We start from the raw sequence: 21,825 nt of genomic DNA on the forward strand, positions 1-21,825 counted from the left end.
TGTTAGTTGTTATAAGCTTTCCTCATCCGGTTGGCGGGGCTGGAGGCGATTCCCGCGCGACAGTAACAGTTGATTTCTGGCCAAGGTAGCCCCAGAACCCTTGCTTGACAGGGGCTATGGACAAGGGTAATGGAGCAAAAGGTTGTTGAGGAGTCACGCTACCGTCACGTCGTACCTCTCGCTCCTCGATGTTGTCAATACTTCTGCGCTGATGACAGAGAGGATGGAATTTCATCACATACTCCACAAACGTGCATTCAGGCATGCATGAAAAGACCGGGGTGGGTATTTCATAATTTATCGACTCTCTCTCCACTTGAGATCCATGGATCCCTTGTACCCCTCGTGCCAAGCTACAAAGCTACGTACAGCACAATCCCCAACTGGCTCTGTGTGCGAAAAAGGTATAGACACGTGCCAACCAATATTGTGGAGGCGAGGGGTAGTAGGCGCTTACTATCCTCCGATTACTTCTCCAGCCCGCAAAATATGTTACAAGCCTTTCCTTACGTTCCCAGGGTGGAACGTTTGATTGATGATGACCAGCGCCAGGGCAATCTGAGACATTGTATCCGGGACACATCTCATATTGATCATTCCTCCGGTTCCTTCGTGTGAGCGATAATCCGGGCTTTTTCTAGGTACCTGGCGCTGAGACCCACGACTATTTCCCGGAGTGCCAAGGCAAAAAAGCAAAAGCAGATGGGGGCGAGAAGCCAGAATAATATGCCGCAACAGCTATGAAATACTTGCTCTCTAGCTGGGGCTTTTTTTTTTTTTCCCTTAATTTACCTGCAGATTTGTACAGCTCTCGGGAATTGATTTTTATAGGAGGAATGAAGCTGCCAATATTGCAAGTTTACTGTGCCCGTCTTTTCACCCGTTTATCTCTCTGTTTATTATTACCGCTATTAATGTTCATGGCAAGAGCTTGCCTTTCGATACCAGTGAGCTATGGCCTGGCTCTACGCAGTATACCAAGCAAACAATCAAAAATCAAAGAAGATGCGTGAGCGTTTATTGTAAGACGGGCAAGAGATATGATATAATATTGCCCCTGGACACGCTTGATATACGCCGTATATATACCAGCCCATCAATATCGGTACCTACAGGTATACATGATGGTACCAGAAGCGGCCCCATGCCACCTGCAATCCACTGCATTGCTCTGGTCCACTGGAGCCCATACCATGAGTTCATGCACATGGAATGCTGGGTTTTGTATTATACGTATTTGTAGATCCTATCTCCGCCGTTTTTCAACCCGCCGTTGGGGATTCTCATCGTCCTGAGGCTTGAAATTCTCATGCGCTGCAGCCTGGGCCCTGACTACTAGGGCCTATGGACGTAGAATAGCAGACAGACTTTACTTACTCAACCCATTATATGAGACTGGAGCAGGTGACTGACCACTGGTTCATGTATGTGAGTTGACACATTCTCCCACGATACAGAAACTCCTTTCGTTGGGAGACTGTTGATGCAATTTTGTTTTTAAGTAATTTTTCCAGTTTTTTCTGGGGAAACTATGTATATAGACACGACTCTATATTCTTGAAATCTTGGGACATTACAGATGCGTACATGAACCTAGGTGGGACAGAAATGGTTCGGCGGTACTACATGCTGATAACTCGAGAAGAACATGCATGTGGCCCCCGTTTCTAACGTATATTAATTAAGAAAACGGCAGCAGTTTTGCAGCATGGATTATTACGATTTCCATGAGTACCATGGTGATTATCCAAAGTCCTTTTTGGGAAATGGATACGTGCGTGGCGGATATGTACTGTACTATGCATCCGTTGATATCGCCGTGGTAGTTAAGACAGCATATCAATACCGAGCAGAGGAAGGCGAGGAAGCTTACCAAATATTCTATGGAGTAACTAACTAACTAACTAATTAGAGGATAAGTTATTGCCAATACTGCAGCCGTGACCTGTAAGGGACTTTCCTGTTTGTATTACCACCTATCTGCAGCTCTTCGTTGCAACTTTTTTTTTGTTTAGAGAGGCAATCCCCTGCAACGAAATCAAAATGGCACTGCGGCAAAGAAAGAGAGAGATCGGAAGCCGGAATGAGAAACAGAATGGTAATATCGCAGAATATTTTCTGGTTGCTTTTTTTTCTCCTAGTATTTTATTCATGTAGGTAGACAGATAATGCAATAGCCGTTTTAGGAGTATATATATGAACCTCACATCATTTCCGAGCTAATGCAGCCTTAAAATGGGAGAGAATGAAATAAAAAAAAAAAAAAAAAAAACATGAACACCCTTCCTCAATCCTTCTCGATCCCCCAAAAATTCATTCCCCGGATTCCATGGCTTACTAGGACTTCAATAAATAATGGTCCGACACGTCAATAAGGGTGTAGCACGACAGAACCACGGGCGTTAAGCTGGCGATCAATCCTAATCACTGCAGGGACAACTTGGCTCCAAAGCTTATCTGTGTTGCTTATAACTGGCCCTATAAAGTTGTTCATTTAGCTATTCGCAATGGAACCACTCCTCGGAAAAGTAATATGATGGGAATAAAGAAGAAATACCAAGGAAAGGGAGATGACATAAAAAGCAAAAACCGTTGAGGAAAAGCAAAAAGCATTGAAAAAGAGGAATCATACACAGGATCGAAGATGGTTTTCGACTATATGACCCCCTCATGCAGTTCTATGCAGCTCCTCTGCTAAGGGACAAAGTGATCGACGAGGTAGGTAACAGCGCAATTGGTCCTGCCCCCAATAAATAGACGCCAGATAACTAGCTATCTCCTATTTAGTATTGAATAAGCCAACAAACATGACGTGTGGCTGCTGAAGGCGTGACATGATGTTTCTAGAAATCTGGACGGAATGGGAGAATGAATGCTGATGCGCAAGCCAACTATTTTTTGCTACCTTTTGCATTACTTTGTCCGGTATATGCGTAACCTTGGAAGAAGGGCCATCACGAGGCCCATTTGTTGCAGCTCGAGTCTTTGTTGGTGAACTTGGGGCGAGTTCGTTTGTATCACGGTAAATGAAGCTTCAAGAACACTTCTATGCATCCCTAATGCATACTAACCACACATATGCCACCATGGCTCTCAAAGCCAGGGAAACCTATACACCCCTGGCTTATCCACATAGAACTGATAGATTCTTAGCTCCCGGAGGATATAGAAACATAGATTCATCTGCAAGAAAGACTTGGTTCTTAGAATTTGCGGTTTCGGATATCATTACCAAAAGCAATCGCGGATATGGTCACCTGGCTAGATACTTGTACTAGTATCAAGCATGATGGATGATGGGGGCCCTTTCATGAGAGGGTTCTCGTTTCAGCTTCAAAATTCAAGAAACTGTTTCGGGAATCAAATATTCGTCACTGGCCATTATCTCATGGTGTGGGTTTTGGATGCGCGCATAAGTTAGTTGGAGATCTTAAGTTTCGCCCCTGATCCTTGCTGTGGTGGGGGCGGAAAAAAATGGCATTCATGAACCCAGCAACACGTGTGGGATTGAAGTTGTCCAGTAGAAGCTGGCATGCTCAGCGTCCGGAAATAGACCGATATAATTTCTCTTTGAGGATATTTTCCTAGCGCATCAGTCCTGAATTAGGATATACATTCAATATTTTAAGTTGCTCCTGAGGGTAAATGATGTGAACTTAGACAGGAATTCTGCAGATGTTTCAGATTGAGACACGGCGGTGATGTTGAGTTGACAAAGAAAAAGAGACATATTACTGTAGGAATATAAGAGGAGTCTGAGACGGCGTTGGATATAGGGAGCTGATGTTACAAAATAAGCCACCTGAATATCCCAACTCCGGCCATTTCATACTCTCAGTTATGGCAGAAAATGCGCGTTAAATCTTCATTAAGGGCCTTGCTTCTCCAAAATTCCCCAGCAAGGGAATCCAAGTCTGCTGCCGTGGCGATATGCTCATACTGAGGGGTACCTTGGCTTGTTCTGTTTTGCTTGCTTTGCATTGCTTTGCTTCCGGATTTATTCGCCCTCATATCACTTGTCATGATTATTTTTGGGCGTAGTGTGGTGGTTTGTCCAAAGTATAGAGCTTGGATGACTATAATTGCTGACGGATTGTGCTTTTTCTCTCGTAGATAGAAATTACCACAAGTAAACCATGTTATGGTTTATCTCAACTTTGCAATATTCACTTTTATATGCTTCCAGCGAACAGTTGAGTATCTTATATATATCCTTTTTTTTTCCCGAACGCGATAGCCTTATACTTTAAGCGTGAAACATGATGGTATATTGGATAAAACACCCCTGTGAGCGGGCTATATTGTGATGATACTGTTGGACATCGATAGCATTTCCATACGTCGGTTCATCCTGCATACCTACAACACCGCCGAATCCTATCTCAGAATACAATGAAGCATAACACGAAAAAGTGATTTTTTGTTGGTTTTGAGCCAGTACGCCCATGCATCGTTTGCTTCTGTTATCACACCAAGATTAAAGGTCTACAGGTCTTTTTAGTTGTCGCTGCCTCTAAGTTGCAAGTCAATTAGGGACGTAGCTGGTTGCCTCAGAGGGCTAACTGCCACCTGCACCTGTCGGAAGGCAGGGATTAGTCGCATAGCAAAATATTAGGGCATCCCCCATGCGCCTACCTTTGCTAGGTGCTTGATTCACCGACCGTCTGCTAGGTAAGGTAGTTACTCACCCCAAATAGAGTCACTAAAACCACTGTATCTCTAACCTGCTCAGTGCAACAGTATCAAATTGAACAACCTCAAGTCCAACCTCATATAATTCACCTTTGGCTGGCAGGAAAATCTCCGATTTACCGAATCCTCCCACATTAGCAATCTTCCAGCACCCAGAGATCAACTGGATGCCATCCGCATATTGGGAGGCAAACATAGACAGAGAGCCGCAGCCTACCGCCCTTCTCCCATCTGAGTATAGCTATAGGCTTTGTCATGCATGTCAGTCGCATCGGCAGCGTTTGGATAAACCTGTTAATTTTCTACCCTGCGAGACTAATCTACCCAGTTTCGCCAGAGCTCATTTGCCTCTTATCTTGCTGTATCACTGCATTACTCACCTACTTCATTCGTTCTGGTTACACAAAGGCACCAACGGTTGACGAAAACGCGATTTCCATTGGTTCCCAGTTCCCTTTCCCAACAACCGCTCTCCACGCCGAGTCCTCACTGCAAGAGAAGAAGGTAGGGAAGAAAACAATCAATGATTGATGTCGCACGACAGGATTCGAAATAAACATTGCCAAGCATCGACCATCGTCCCACAACAAATGGGATTCCGTGGATTGGAGGGATCGGTAACTCCACACCTTGCCATATCAAGTTAAAACAACTAACTCTAATCGATTCAAGGTTGGCCAAGGCCCACCCAAGGAAGGGTCCACTCTACGATACTTGATGCTGCAACGATGTGGTCTTGTTTTCACAAGTACCAGCATTGCGGCTGCGTACATATTTCTCTGGCAAGTCGAAGAGGAGAGAAGACGAAAAGGAAGCGGGATCTGGTATCGGGAATCTCACCTCCCCGATGTCGGTTTCTAAAAAATAAAAAGTTAGCGAGATTCAAAGTGATACATCATTTTTATCATCTACTGATCTTATTCGTTTTATGCTGTTAGCTTTCCTTCCTTCGTTTTTCATTAGCTCCTTTATTGCCGACCGTGCAGTCTACTGAACGGCGAAGTGCTGTGATCTCAAAAATTTCCTGTCATTTTATTGGAAGTAGCTCGAGAAAGAACAAGTTTTGCAGTTTCTTCCTGCCCACTAATGTGCGTCTTCAACTATCTCAATATGGACCTTTAGGAGATAACTAATAACAAGAACAAACGCACAAGCTTCCTCATTTCACTACTACTCCAGATCCTAACTAGATATACAGACGTCTTTTCATAGATGTAGGTTTAGGTTATTGGGGCCCTTGCCTCTCTGTGACACATTTACATTTACCGCTGGCATGTCAACTGTCGAGTAACGTGGCTACATGATTCGTTTTCCACAACCCGGAAGACATAGTGAATCAAAACCCTCCCCAACAATTGTACTCCATTCTACGCAAGGTGTTGCCTTAGTTCACTGGGCAAAGATGGGCAAGTATGTATAACCTTACACGCCTCACTGTTGAGAATTAACCGTTCGAAAGAAATAACTTTCATGAGAGGAGTAGGGATATGTGCCAAAGCTCTAGTGGAGATGGAAATTTCAAAACAAACTGCAGACTCCTCCATGGGAGTATAAGAGGATGGATGATAGGGCTGCTTCCATGTCAGCGTCGGCATGTATTCCCTTTATTTTGATATGGGCTAATTATTCTAGACATTAGTAGTGGTTCGCGAAAGCGACTCTTAATTGCCCCTCGTTTCTTGAAGAAACAACTTGCTTCAAAGATTCTGCTGGTAAACCGTTTGCTTTTTTTCTTTTTTTTCTTTTTTCGGTTGGGTGCCCATCAATCATATGAAGTTCGTGCGTATATTATCTGGAGCCAACCAATATAGACATGTATCCCATGATAACGAAGATGCTGACGGATGTGCTGGGCCCCATCACCGGCTCCCCTCCTGTTTCCTTCCTGCGCAGCTCAAAGTTGAGAGATTATTAGTTCTTTTGATATTTTCGTGTCTCCGGAAAATATTCGTCGAGTAACGGCGTACGGCATACAGAGCACATACACCATACACCATCCACAGGTCCACCCTCATCAACTCAAAGGACAACTCGACAATTTGCCTTTGATGTTTTGGAATCACGGGGGTTGCAAGTACGTCATCCGAGGCCTTTCGCCAGCGCATGGAGCGGAGAGCGGAGAATGAAGAGTAAATCCTCGGTAGGGACAAAAGCTTAAGGCAGTTATTATTCAATATTTTGTTCATTTTTTTACTTTTATTACCGTAATACACAAACGGTCCACGGTCATTTTTCCTACATCGCTTGGGGTCAGCTGGTTTAAGCCTGGTTATATGTCTAAATTTTTAGAGGGATCCCGAGGCACTGTCACAATAAACCTGCCGATTCAACAATCAGATTATGATTATTCAAAAAGAAAACAAAAAATGAGTTTCTCTTCCCTTTTAGCTAAAGGAAACCCCATTTCATAGGTTTCTGGTTCGGTGGGGGCGAAATAACTAGTTGCGTCGTTTGATTTCCCCCTCCCAGCCCTCAAGTCCCCAACCCCGAATCGACAATAGCGAGATTTTTCCTGAATTGTACCAGACGGTCGGGTTGTAATTTATTTGCTGTTAACCAAAGCCAACTGATGAATTAAGTCCGTGGAATTAGGCGTCCCCCTAGAATATCTCCACGATCGTTTTGCTTCGTGTTTAGAACGACCGGAATGTGTAACGACGCTGAGGTAGAATGCAAGTGATCCAGTATTAGGGTCGTTGTTTGAAGAGTTATGGAATGAAGTAGCTAGGCAAGAGTGCGAATCAATGCATTTGGACAGACAGTGCGATTCATAGTCATGTCGGGAGATTCATGAAGGCATTTCCTAGCGGTGAGAGAGGGGAGAATGGGAGAATGCTCGAGCAGCTCGAAGCGAAGCACTAATACGGACATGTGGTTTGGAAGAGATTTGTGATACAGTAACTAGACCCGGTGGTCTAACGGTTACATTGTGAAACTCGGAGAGAGAATATCTTATCACCAGCTACCCTTCCTTCTGTTGATTATCCAAGACAAGAAAGCTGACAGGAGCGGTTGTCGCTGCGATATAGGAGTGCTCGTGTCGAGACGGTAGAACGTCCGAATATTGACACAAATACTGAATATCAAAAGGATAATGGATTGATTATGATAACTCTAATAATTACATGATAAAGAGGCAGTATTTATAAGAGGGGGAATGCTCAATTATAAAAGCAAGACAGTGCTTGGGTTTCAAGAAGTGAGAGGTGATATAAGATCTCCAATATACGGGATATTACGAGATATTATCTTCGACAGTTCAAAGCTCACTTACCCAAGCCTTCATGGCCCAGGCATGCCAGCGCAATGGGCCCTGCAGAGGGAGAGGAGGGGCACCATAAGTTACCCAATATCAGTCTTCAAGAATCAGGGATATACGGCGAAAGGAAAATATTGAATCGTGCTTGTGAGAGGCCAGACAGTCACAAGCTCCAGGGTGAAGCTTTGATAAAAGCTATGTGGAACCCTGCCAGGAGTAACACCACCAAACTTCTCCTTTCCAAATATAATGTCGGACTTGGTGATGTCCTCTCTGCGTCGAGCAAAATTATTGGGCATTATTTCGACCAGGTCAAGGGTCCGTTGACTCCCTGGATGCCCTAGACATTCGATATCCAGGTTCTGCCCGAGCCGACACCCGGTCGCTGAAAAGCCCCTCCCCAACCCGATTGGCGTGCTCCGGAGCCTCACAGTCGCATTTCATGGAAATACCTCCTCTTGCAGTAAGCGTCCGGCTGGGCGACAAGGTTCCTACGGATGTGGATGCGGCAGCGTCGCGAATCTGTTTCGAGTCCGCGGTTAGCTCTCAACAGCTGTTGGGCCTTCGGTGTGGCTCGTGGTAGTGCTGACAGGGTTCGCACATATCGCCGTTGGGTTGTGATAGCTTGCAACTCACTCATCACTCTCCACACTCCGAAAACGTGTTAGGAATGTGAAACCGAACGCCAGCCCAAGCGAATGATACCATACGACTATCCGGTGGGGACGAGGGGTACGCAGCACAGCAGCTCCGCAAAGTTGTTGGGATATGTCCAACAAACCCGTCATCCTTTCCCTTCTCAGGAATCGTGCGCGGACACCCGACGACGCACGCTGTTTATCAAGCGGGAAATCCTCCTCCTGATGTCACTACTAAATAAATGGTTTCCGAACCCCGCAGAACAGGGCCCATACCGATTTGTTACTTTCAATCCGCACATGGATTCTAACTTGCGCCACCCGGTATCAAGTTTCATCAGTGTGAAGATCCCAACACAAAAGGCAACCTCGGAAAGACTTGCTCAGGAGCCGAGTGCTTGTGCCTATGTAGCCTATTTGCTAGGGAATGTGGCAATCGCATCTATCGTGGTATCGTTGCAGGATTCTCGCCAAAACCGAGCCTTGTAAGACACCGTGTTTATCTCGAATCCATCTCCGCAGTAGCCGAGCTATCACACCCTGAAGATGGGTTGATATAAGCGCGAAGAGGGAATTTGTTTGAGCTAATTTTCTCGAAGCCCGGAGCATGACATTAACGGCCTACTGGTCAAACTTGCGATACCGGTCCCTCTAGAGATGTGAAATCCCTTTTACTCCTTCCAACAGAGGCAAACATTCTCCCACTCTCACACACCCATGGCCAATATTTCGTCGCTGTTGGCTTGGGTGGCACAGTACATAGTCGCCGTGAGGGATTTGCAAATTTCTCCCATTCAGGCCCCATAGGAGGTTAGGGCCGTTGTGGGTGGCATCATAGGCGCCCGCTTTGAGGCTCAAGTGGAGCAACGGAGACGTGAGGCAACCGCAAATGATATAGTTGAAGCAAGGTTGCTCAAGGCAGCAAGGAAAGCTAGAAGCTAGAAGATGATGCAATCTTGCACGTAAAACAGGCCCAGAATGAAATATCCGATTCCTACGTTTTCTTTTCCTCTCTTCGATATGGATTGCGCTAGCTTCCCCTGAACCCCGACGACCTTTTGAATTCCGCCTCGTTTTTTTCAACTTTTTCCCTTTATCACAAATCCTTTCTATTTCCCTGTCCATACCTCTTCTTATTATTTTAATTTTCACTTACCCTGTCCGAGAGGGCTCCGCCTGCCCGGTTCAGCCGAGCTCCCCACCTTCGTGCTTCGTTCGGATGTCCGGCCTGCATGCGTTGGTGCGTTGGTGGTACAGCCATCTATAAAATGCTCACTTAAATTGCTATGATACAGGTAGATATTAAATCCCCGACACAATGCTATTTGTCAGAAAGAAGAATAATCGATAAGCTCAACCCTTAGATGGTTGCTGACGGGGGTTGTGTCTGCCAGTTGTGTAATGTGCCTGTATCTTTTTAATTTTTTACTTTTTTTTTTTTGGTCTCGATCTTTCGTTGCCTCTGCTATGATTTATAGATCCACTCCACTGTAGCGTGTAAGCACAGAGGATATAGCAGGAGATCCTTGCCTTTCATTAAGTTGGCGAATGCCGTGAACTTCAATATTATCCCTTGAAAACGATGCGAGAGACTTTCCCCCAAGACTTATTCCACAGACATCTCTTCGTGTCTCGTGCCTCGTGCCTCGTTTGTTTGCATGCATGCATGGCATGGCATGGTATGTGCGCTTGGCCTTTCTTGTCGCTCATTTGCCTCAAAAGGCTCATCTTCATTTCTCGTCACCTTGTCTCTGCAACATTAAATGCAAAAATGAGAAGATAGCTAACGTCGTCTCATCCCATGCTATATGAAGCTGGATATATATATATATATATATATATATACATACATAAATAGGAAAGTGCTGAGAAAAAGGAATAAAAACCCTTGTTATTTTATTTACTATTTCGAGTGGTACAGTACAAGAACAATTGCTATCCGTGCAAAGCTCCATCCAGGAAAACTTTTCATCCATGCTGAGCCAAATTTCCAAAACATCACAAACCAAAAAAGAGAGCCTCTTTCCTACTTTATATGGAGTATCAAAACGCTAAAGGGGCTAAAAAACAGGAAAGTTAATAAGGGAATGAAAATGGAGGATGGGAGGTCTACAAATTTCATCGTCAAAAGGCACACATACATGGCCCTGAGAGAAGTCTGCTTTCTTTGGCACCCAAGCCCTTCCATAAAAAAAAAAGGGAGGGGGGGGGGGGGGGGGGGGGGGAGGAGCGGGAGAAAAGGAATGGTTGTTGGACGAAGTGGTCGCCGGAGAAGGGTTTAGATGCATTAGGATATGTATTCTTTTTCAAAGCCATGCTGCTTGTGTTTTTGGTATTGGAGTATGGATGGAAGAGTAGTGAGGTATATTTTGGGCATCGAAGGCCTCACAAAAATTCAGAACTGGGAATTCACCCCCTCCCCCCCTCGTAATGCGTCACCAAGAGAATAGCAGCAAAAGAAAGGAGTATACAAACGAGAAAATTAAAAAATAAATAAAGCCGCATTTCCCTCAAGACTAGTATTAAGCAATTGACTAATGTAAATTACAAATTTGCCAACCCAAAGCACCTCCAAATTCATTCGGAGGGATGAAGGGATAGATAACCAAGCCAGCCATCTTCAGCTCAAGGTGAACAAAAAGAAAGTCAAGAGAGAAGCGTAATCAGGACGCAACAGAGAAAGCGTATCGCGCACCAAAAAGATGAAAGCAAAGGGTCCCCCCACCCATCCTTCCATTTTATCCGAACCTTCCCCGTCCTATTTATCCATCCGATCCAGTCCATATTCCAGATCTATATTCACCACACCTAGCCTCCCCCTTCGATGGCGACTACTAGTTTCGTGCGTCGACTGAGCCCACGTCGCAGCTGAATTAATTTATTGCTGCTGCTGCCGGGGTGGCGGTTGTTGCAGTTCTGGCTGTGGGCCAGGCTGAGATTGAGGCTGCTGACCCGGACCAACCTGTGGCCGGAACCCAGAACCCACAAGCTGCTTTTTCGTCTCATCAAAAGAAGAATAAGGACGCATTTGGCCCTCTCCCTCTCTTGGAACCGAAACTTGACCCCAAATATACCCACCGGCCCCCTGGCTACCCCTTCCAGCGGCCGCTGCCGCCATTTCATCCTCCCGCCGCCTGCGATCCTCTTGTTCAGGTGTCATGCTTTTGACAGGTACGCGTACGGGGGCATCGGGAGACGCTCCGCTCATCAGCTTGGGACTGGGTTGGAGTCTCTGGATGGGTGGTAGGATTGGTGGCTGTGTAGGAGTAGCATTTATGCTTCCGGAGGTGCTGAAGGAGGAAAAGGGGGATGAGGAGGTGGCGGTGGATGGGAGTGGTGGTTGTGGATGTGCTGGGGAGTGTTTGGTGGGGCTGAGGCCAGAAGTGGGAGGCGCTGTTTGCGATGGGTATTGTTGTGCGGGAGGAGAGGAATGGGCGAAAGTGTTTCGGGATGGGGTGACGGTGGGGTTTGTGGGGGTAGATATAAAGGAGTGGGAGCCCTGGGATGAGGGCCTAGGTATCGAGTAACTGGGGGTGGTTGTGGTGTGGGAGCGGGGTGGAGAATAGCAATCATTAACGCGAGGCGAGAAAGATAGAGGGACTGAATGTGCGGTGTTTGGAACCGTGGAGGAGGGTGGAAATCCAGCTAGAGGGCCAACATCTCTGTTTCCCTGGGTTGGTGACATGGTGGGCCGGTTTTGGATGGGGGATAAGAAGCGGCTGGCGTCTCCTTGTGTCGAGGGCGACGATGAGGGACGTTGGGAAATGAAGGAGCTCGTATTTGGGTTGGGATACAGCCCAGGGGGTTGGTAATGAAGAAATTGCGGAGCAGGGCCAAGAAGTTGGGCTTTGGGTGGTGGGAGGCCATTTGATAGCATATTATTGGGAGGGGGTAAAGGGGAAGGAGACAATGATGAAGATATGGACTGAGGTTGATGATTCAAAACCGGTTGAGGAACAGGAAGTAGATGGTAGAAACCATTTTGCTTGGATTGCGACAATGGGCGTTGTGGAGACGGTGGTAATGTTGGCTGGCCAGGTTGTAAATTAGATTGAGGGGGTGGTAAATGGTGTCCCTGCTGAAAAGTGGGTGGTGGATGGCCGTTTGCCAAGGGACTCAGAGTTACGGGTGGCTGTGACGGAGCAGTAGATGGGCGTTTGGATTTTTTGAATGAAGGTGAAGTAGAGGTATCCTGTCTCTTGCGTCTTTCGCCATTTGCCTTTTGCTTGCTGCTAAACGGGGGAGAGGAAGATGCACCAACGCGGAACTTCAACGGGGGGATCTTAGGCAGATTGGCCTCCTCGATGCGCCTTTGGCAGTCACGACAGATGAAATGAAAATTGTCTTTCTCAGCTTCGTCCTGTGGGATGCCCAGGCATTTGATATGTTGCCAAACATTACATTTCTCACAAGCGACAATGTGGGAGCCATCATCCTGGATATCAAGTGTTAGTACGACAAGAGCCGTGAAAAGGACAGTGGAGTGGAATGACCAACAAGATTCTCCCCATGGACACCACACCCTGAACAGTCAAAAGTCCACTGCTCCTCATTCTGCAAAGCCTCAATGTCCTTCTTGCGCTTTTCCATCTCAGCTTTTAAGTGTCTCTCCGACATCCTCGACTCGCCACTCTCAATCTTCTTCGCCTCCTCTGCTATCTTAGCCAGCTCCTCCTCGTGTAGTTTCCGTTTCTCCTCACGGTCCTTAAGGCGCTGCTCACGCGTCATCATCCGATACAAGCGCTCTTTCTCAATCTTCTTCTGTTTCTCCAGCTCCTTAAGCGCCGCGATCCGCTCCGCTCCGCGTTTGCGTGCCTCCTCGGCTGCCTCCATTTCCTGACGCTCCCTTTCTTGCTTACTTGCAATTCTGCTGGAGCGTTTAGCATTGGCCATGAGCTGCATACTGAGCAGTTCCTTCTCTCTTCGCTCCATCTTGCGCCGGTGAGATTCCTCGGCTTTCTCAATGACGGGGATAACATTCTCTACAAGTTGATCGCGGAGGAATTCTTCATTGGGATCTTTGGACCTTCTAATCGTATCCAGGAAGGCGTTATATTGCGCAAGGGTAATCGCGATGCATTCCCATTTATAGCCGCCGGCGGAATCATGTTTCACGTCTCCATTTGCATCGTTTTTGGGTTCTTCGTCATCCTCCTCCTGCATGCCAGAGAGCTTTCGTTTTCTCGCAGCACGTGCTAGTGCCCGCCCCTTTTTGCTGTTTGCCTTTGGTTTCGCGGCTTTGGCTGCTGGGATAGGAGGGTCAGTTCGACGGTATAACCTGTTGTCGTCGAGTACGTAGTAAAGTCGCTCGTCACGGTCATACCCAATTTCATCCACGCGCTGTTATTTCCATACGCAATTAGTCCTCGGAACCGGGAGCCTGTTTTATGGGAGCGGGAGTAGGCCCAGCCAAAGAATATATCAATAACATACCCATTGAATCTGGTCCGTTTCTTTGCTTTCCGGCATCCGCTCACGTATGCGATCTGGGTTCCAGAACGTCCATACAGACAATTGCTGCAAGACACGTATTCGCTGGAAAAGATCTAGATCATGAAACTTTATCGGTTCCTCCGCGTCACCGAATGGGTTACGAGAGGGTGCTTTCGCTAGATATTGTCTCCTAGTGTAGTCTTCAAAGTTTTCATATCTATTGTCCCCGAAACAAAAAAAAGCAGGTCAGCCAAATTGGGTTTGCTGGACACGATAACGAAGGGAGAATCGTTTGGCATACGTGAGTCCGCGATGGGATGAGACAAATTTCAGCAGGGTTAAGCCGATATCGAGAAGTTTTTCCGAAGGCCAGGCTTAAGACATTCGGATTCCAGTTCCTATCGCGCGATATATATCAAAAAGAGAAACCCGTATCAGTAAAAGTTGCTCCCCTCATCGATAGCAACCACGGAATTATCAGAATCGAGGGGAAGAAAAAATGTAAACCAATAGCGGGTGAACAGCTGTCTATATCGATAGAATGGGCCAAAGTAAACAGTTGGGGATCACTCACGTCAATATCAATATCCCCACTAATCTTCACTGCCTTCCCGAACGAGTAGATAAACTGGATGAGATTTGAGAACTCCCACATGTTGCGAAGTTGGTGAAGCAGGCCATGTTCCACCCCATCCTGAGGTGACGACGACGGCAGCGGCTCATTCCTCTTAATGACAACGCGGACACTGGGATCGTCCTCCTCCGCTTCCTCTCTGGCACGTTTTCGCGAGACCATTGCCGGGGGAATTCGCAGGTGGCAAACAACAGATGAGATGGTTTGACGCAAAATGCCGATCTTGTTTCGTCCTTAAATAGAGGGGGAGGAGCGGACGGCGCGGATCGATAGGCTAAGGGGGCGGAATTTCTCGACTGGCGCGGCAAGGAATGGGTAGCTAGCTAATAAATCACGACACTCCAAGTGACAAGTAAGAAAAAAGAATCAGACAGAAGAACAAGCAACTTTTTTTTTCCCCCTCCTTCGCCGGCTCTAATTTGACTATTGCCCCGTAGAAACGGGGATAGGGAATTGCACGAAATGCGGATATTATGTAAAAGAGGAGCTATGGAGGAATACAAGACGCGCGGAAAGACGCAATACGGTGAGAAATTGCAGCCTCGGAGCTTCTCCTTAATTTTTTGATGAGAGAGGGACGCCCAGTCACGGGCAGGCTTAGTCATGGATGATGTCAGCGGAGCCACACGTCCACTCTCGGAATAGTGTGGACGGAGAAAAGCTTAGCCTTGGTTCCAGGCGGGTCTGCGGGAGATTGAGGGCTTTTATAATTAGAACACTGTTGATATCATCGACTGGTGCTGTTTGTATCAGGTTTACCATGTAAATTGCTGGTGTGTGCAGGGGCTTTTGCAGAAAGTGTAGTGGATGGTCATCAGTTTTAGAGAGAGAGAGTAACCCCCTCTCAGACTCACCTCTCTTTCCCCTCAATAGGCATATCATGAATGTTCATTGTCTAGGGGCTATTTTGTCTGTGTATGTGTACATATAGCAAAAAGAAAGAAAAAAGAAAGAAAGAAAAGAGCCCCAGGAAAATAAATAAGCTGGTGAAAACAACACTTGAATGCTGACAGGGAAAACAAACCATATAATGCATCAGAAAGAGGAGGAAGATGAAATGGAAGAGCTTGCTTGTTTCATTACCATGAAAATGATCTTCTATACATACATACACGCGTGAGCGCATGCACACACACAACAACTGCTACAACAAGGGATCCGGTGATAGTGTGGTGTATTACATGAAGAGAACCAAATGAAAAGAAAAGAAAAGAGAAGGAAACTTCCAGGAAAATTCAAGACTCAAATCAAACCCCACAATCGATCACATCAAAAACGCTTCCTTTCCTCCAGTTCGCCCCATGCATTTTTCATCCATTCCGTAAATCCCCTTAAAATCAAACAAAAGTCAACCAAAGCACCAGAGCACTCCAGCACCAGCCCCATATACAGCTCCAGTCTCGTCAGAGTCGGATCATCGAAGCGGGGGGAGAAAAAATCGGAGCCCGGATCAATCCCCAAAATTGATTGGAAATAAATAAAGGAAACAAAAAGCATAAGTTAAATAAGTGGCCCCGCGGCAAATTTTCGTCTTTTCTCTTTTCTTTCTTTCTTGCTTGCTTGCTTTCTTTCGTTTTCTTTCTTTTATTTTTTAAAATAATGATTGCAATATGATGTTCCTTGTTCCCCATTATGCTCCTTTTGCGTTGTTCATTTCCCTTGGTTTTTGGGTTCTTGAACGTGTTTCCGCCCTATGTACGTATGTAAAAAAAGGGGGGGAATTCACAAAATGTCGTACTGCCCACGTTAAATAGAATACCATCCATACATGTGAATTCGAAAGTTAGTCTGTCCTGCTCTGTCCTGTTTTCCTCTTTTCTTTCTGTTTTGCTTTCCTCCTTCATCTCTTTCTCATTCTGTTCGTATCAGAGCAGGGGAGTTATCATTTTACCATCATGAGCATAGGAATATAGAAAAACAAAAACAAAAAAAACAATGAAAGAATGGTCAATGTGGTTTTCTTTTCTGCATCCTCTTCTTAATTGATTTTCTTTCTTCTTGTTGTCAACTTTTTCTCCTATTCTTGATATTAATATTTTACAAGGTTGTGCCGGTGGCTGCGCCGTCGACAACGTTATCGGACAGATTAATCAGAAGTTGAGCCAGGCAGCGTTTTGTCGCCGCATCATCTCGGAGGACTGATGAGAATGTTGCGTCGCGAAGGGGTTCTGGAAGACATTGGCGGAGGGCCTCACGGGCGCGATTATTATCACTCAGACTATAGATGGAGATTACACCAAATGAGTTAGAACGGCAAATTCACGAATGTTGGAAGGGAAGCTGGAGAAGACAAGAAAGAGGTTGAAGAGGACATACCGAAGAAAACAACGAACAACATGCTTGAGTAATCGGACGGTCTGCTGCTCCACAAGTTGGGTAACCATATTACTCAGCACAGTTCCGACGGCGTAGAAACGCTCATACGTCGCACAAATATAGGCAAGGCCAATATCATCTAGTAGGATCTTTTGTACAATGAAAATAGCAACAGTCTTGCTGAGTTCTGAGCCCGTCTCCATGATGCGTAGGCAGAGTGGGATGATTTCGGTGGTGAGGAGGAAGTTGATGACATCCGACGAATCATTCTTCACCAGGGCGCCAATCACGCCAAGGGAGGTTAGACGAAGGTATTCAAAGGGGCGGGATTTCGAGGTTGTATTGAGGAATGGGTAGAGAAAAAGAGGGATATGGGCTATTTGGCAGAGAATCGGTTAATGAACAGTTCTCACACTCGCATTAATTTCAGTGGCAAGAAAGACAGTAAATATATTGGGGGAAAATAAGGAATTGGCAATAGTACCATTCAAGAAAAGCGTGCGCGTTTCGTTGTGCGACGCAACACATTGTAGGAGAGCAAGAGCATTGCAAACCCGATTCGAAGCCGCAGCAGTCAACTGCGATGGATTCAACAGCGGATAAACTGAGATAATTTCCTGTAATAACGACGTCATGACTCCTGTTCCACAGGCCGATCAGTATTTTTGTTTTTTTTAAAAAAAAAAAAAAACATCATCCATCAATACATTAATAACAATTAAAAAAAGAGAGAAAGCAATAGAAAAGAACGAAGAAGAAAAAACAATACCGAACGAATGCCAAATTATCAATGCCAGCTCAGGAACCTGCTCGCGCTTCTTGCTCAGCTCCATCAACGCCGCCTCCCGCCGGGCCGGATCCATCAGCTCCGCCACCCAGACGAGCACCCGCCGGTTCTCTTCGCTGATGCCACCGTCCATATTACTGTTAGCAGCAGCAGCAGCGCCCACAGCGGCAACACTCATGCTATCTCCACCGGACGACGTGACCTGGTTATTCGCACCGGCACCGGTGGCGGCAGGGTTGTTGCTATTGTTATTACTCAGAGCTATCCGACTGTAGTGTTGGTGTTGGGCGACGGCAGCAGCTGCAACTGCGGCCTGCGCTTGGGCATGCTGTTGGGCCGCCAGGGATGATTGGGGATGCGGCTGCTGGGATTGCTGCTGTTGTTGCTGCTGCTGCTTTTGTTGTTGCTGCTGTTGCTGCTGTTGCTGCTGCTGCTGCTGCTGTTGCTGGATCCAAGAAGCGTCCACCGCGGCGGCGGCAGCGGCAGCGTGGGAATATTGCCCGTGTTGGTGCGAGAAGACGTGCTGGGTTTGAGCCTGTAGCATTGCGAAAGCAGGGCAGGGGGGAAGAAAACCACCGCTTTGGGGAGCTTGTCCCCGGGTGAGTAGCCTTTAGGAGACGCTCCACGGGGGACTGGGAGATTTGGAGCGAGGAAAGGAGGTGGAATGTTGGTCTAGGAGGAGATGTTTCAGCAGGGCCCAGCAAGATGGAGAAGCTGTAGCGGACGTTGTGTCGGTGACGGTGTGAGAATCGGGAGTGGCTGACTCGGCTCGGGACGACTAATGATCCGTGGGGGATTATCCCTCTTTTGATTTCTTCGACTGACCAACTATATTATGCAGGAACATCCATGGATGTCTGCTTGCTGTCATTAAACTTGTCCAATATGGGTTTTGTATCATTTACAGCCTCACCGCTCATTTATCTAGTTACGTACAGAGTCCTAATGTTTCACGTCTCAAACATCCCAATATCATGGTCCCATGATCCATAAAATCCACATGATCCAGGTAGTTACATCCCCCAAAATGTCCTCCATAACAAAATGGGGATAAAAGTTCAAAAGAAATATAAAAAGAAACAAGGGTATGTCCAGCAATATATACATCAAAAATCATGGAGATGGCATATCATAAACATAAGAAGGGACATTAACGGAGACATTTTCGGTTTTCATCACCCATTCGCTCGTCTCCTATCTTCTAACATAAAAAATGCAAACCCTAAACTCCTTTTCTGACAGGTATAAGAAATTGAAGAGAAGAAAATGAAGAATTGAAGAATTGATAATATCAAAAGGGAGATCTCTGGAGCTGGTTGTTCGGAAAGCGTAGAGTGGCGTGGATCTCGGTGATGGCATGTTTACGAATCAGAGAAAATAAAGAAAAAAGTGCGGGGGTGGGGGACAGAGATAGGAGGCACAAGTTAACGAGCGAGAGGTTCGAGATCAATGTCTTGTCGACCTCGACCTCGACCTTGAAGTGGGAGGCTTCGATCGCTTCGATCTGGCTGGAGCTGAACTACCTAAAAAAACAGAAACAAACAGCGAAGTTAGCAAAAAGGAAAAAAAAATTCATTTGATCAACATCTCCAAATGCATAAGCAGAAGGGGGAACGGAGATGATTTTTCACTCACTGCTACTGCTGCTACTACTATAATCATAGTAGTAATACGAATCAGAATACCCCGAGCTGGGCGGCGCCTGCTGATTCTTGCGCCGCAACCCTAGACAAATCGCCAGCGTCCCAAGAACTAGGCCCACGCTCATCCACTTCCCCATCCCAAACAGGCCGGACTTTTTCGATTTCTCAGACGAGTAATACGAGTACGAATCCGAGTGCCGCGCAGGAGGCGGGCGGGACGGTCGGTGCCCAAACCAAGTACGGCCGGGCCGCCCGCCGCTGCCCTCGGAGAACGACTGTGTGGTGCCGGAGCCGCTCCCTCTCCTTCTGCCGCATCCAAACAGCGCCAGGATTCCCTCGATGGCGCCTTTGGCGCAGGCGGACAGGCAGAGGACGAGTAAGAGTATGATGCCCACGAGGACACCGATGACGATGCCTGCGATGGCGCCACCGCTGAGTCCACCGCCGCCCTTCGAGGCTTCTGGTGGGGGTAGCAGGACGCCGTCTGTGCCGACTGGAGGGAGGAAAGGGACGGTCGCAGTGGGAGCGGTGGTGATGGTTGCGCCGCCGGAACTCGTTGGTCTGGAGGGAGGGGTCGGCGATGGCCCGACCGAGGGCTCGAAGGGGGAGCTTCCGGCCTCGACGCATTGGCCTTCATATTTGCACGCCTGCGCGGCGGTGCAGCAGATGGTGCCGCATGCGGATTCGCCGAGGTTAAGTTGACATTGGATCTGGCTGTGAGAGGTTGGGGCCGAGATCAATCTGCTGCCCACCGAGGTCACTGTGACCAGGTCCGTTCGGACGAAGGTTGTCGTGAATGTCTCCCATTGACCTTCGGCCGCGCGGGGTTTTTCCACGAAGCTGGAGTCGACGCAGATGGCTTGGTTGTTGTCGTTTGTGGTGCAGGTTTGCGTTGCGGTGCAGCATTCTTGCCCGTAGAAGCCGCAGGGCGTGCAATCGCGGGTAGCGAGGCCGGTGTTGAAATGTACAGGGAATGGAAATGCGTGTGTCGATAATGAACGTAATTGCGAGAGGATAGATAGGATGGCCAAGGCCGTTGGAGATATTCCGAGGCGTCGCATTGCTGCTGGTGGGTTGCATCCACTTCAAGTAGATAAGCCCAAGAGTTGGCTGAGGATTTGGTGTCTCTCACCAAGCACTGTACAAGTACAGCTTGGATCTAGAGAACCAGCAACCCAACTGGAGCTTCCTGAGCTACAATTTCGGATACAAGCTGCTGTAGGAAGGCCTCGTAGGTCAATAACTGGTGAGGTTGTGGGGTGTGTTATCGATAACTGGCTACCGAGCTTAGCTTCCTCAATGCTGTGATGCGCTTGTTGGAGTCTGGACAACACCAGACAGTTCGAATCGAATGGAATGATGGAAGCAGAAAGATGTAAAAAGAAAAGAGAAGAGAGAAGAGGCGGAGAAAATAAAACCAGGAAAACTCTTCGAGGAACAAGACCTGAAAAGCGAGGTGGGCTCTCCGCTGTCTGGTGCTGTATGCGGCCCAGCCCTCGATTTTCGCTCCCAGCCACCATCTCCAACTAGTAGTTTACCCAACCACCCGCTTTCCCCACCAACAAGTGGCCCTGGAAGTATTAGTGATTTGTTCCTAACTTCAGTTGTAACCCTAATGAGCATAAAAAGATAGAAAAATTAGGGTCTGATGATTAAAAGGGGAACACGACGATTGCGGAATCAACCGTTTGGCCTATGCGCTGTTCTCTGCGGGGCATCGAAGCAAGAAATCAATCATCGATTCCTCTTGAGCTCTTGATGATGCACGCCGACTTGGCAAGACAGACAGGGCAGAGCATCGGACAGGAAATATGGCGGCAGGGAACCTGTCAAGATTGTTAAGCTGTGCCCCACACACAGGGGAGAAACCAGTGTCTCCGTGTCTCTCTCCGTGTCTCTCTCCTCGTGTCTCTTCCCTCGAGTTGCAGCTGTCAGCCATTGTTTGATATGGAAATCGTTCAGTTCGCTGGAAACTTTCAACGGGAAGCAGAACGGGCCGCAGAGTTACCACACGATGCGAAGGGTTAATTAATGCGCTGACTCATCTGTTTATTTACTCTTGGGGAAAAGATTTCTTGATACAACTAGATCATATACTACTCATATACAGGGAAGGTCATTCATGGTTCCCATCATTGAGAAGAGAGAGGCGAAAAGAAAAAGGAAACAAAAAGAAGCGCCATAAGCCGCTTTTGTCAAACCAGCTGTCAACCCAAAATGGAAAAAGCAGATGCAACAGCAACAAACCTAAAAAAATTATATAAAGTAAACCCATAATATAGAAAGAAGAAAACAATTTGCGAAAAAAAAAAAAAAAAAAAAAAAAAGAGAAAGTAAGAATGCAAGAAATGCAGAAAAATTCCAACAGGGCGAATTTAAACAACCATTCCCGCAACCGCAACCACAACCCCAGCTACAATATC

General features: G+C 46.9%; 1 protein-coding gene across 1 annotated transcript; it reads right to left on the bottom strand.

The window, feature by feature from the left end:
* Positions 1–16,693: 16,693 nt before the first annotated feature.
* HCBG_03489 (cell differentiation protein rcd1) lies at positions 16,694–18,443 on the bottom strand (the record flags this gene model as incomplete). The annotated part of the gene is made up of 4 exons (XM_045430538.1): positions 16,694–16,874; positions 16,973–17,348; positions 17,457–17,612; positions 17,742–18,443. The coding sequence occupies 4 exons, from the start codon at positions 18,301–18,303 to the stop codon at positions 16,694–16,696; spliced, it is 1,275 nt and encodes a 424-aa protein (XP_045288681.1).
* Between the last annotated feature and the right edge of the window lie 3,382 nt (positions 18,444–21,825).

The sequence above is a fragment of the Histoplasma capsulatum genome (genome assembly GCF_000150115.1).
Source record: "Histoplasma capsulatum G186AR genomic scaffold supercont2.4, whole genome shotgun sequence".
In the NCBI taxonomy this organism is placed as follows: domain Eukaryota; kingdom Fungi; phylum Ascomycota; class Eurotiomycetes; order Onygenales; family Ajellomycetaceae; genus Histoplasma; species Histoplasma capsulatum.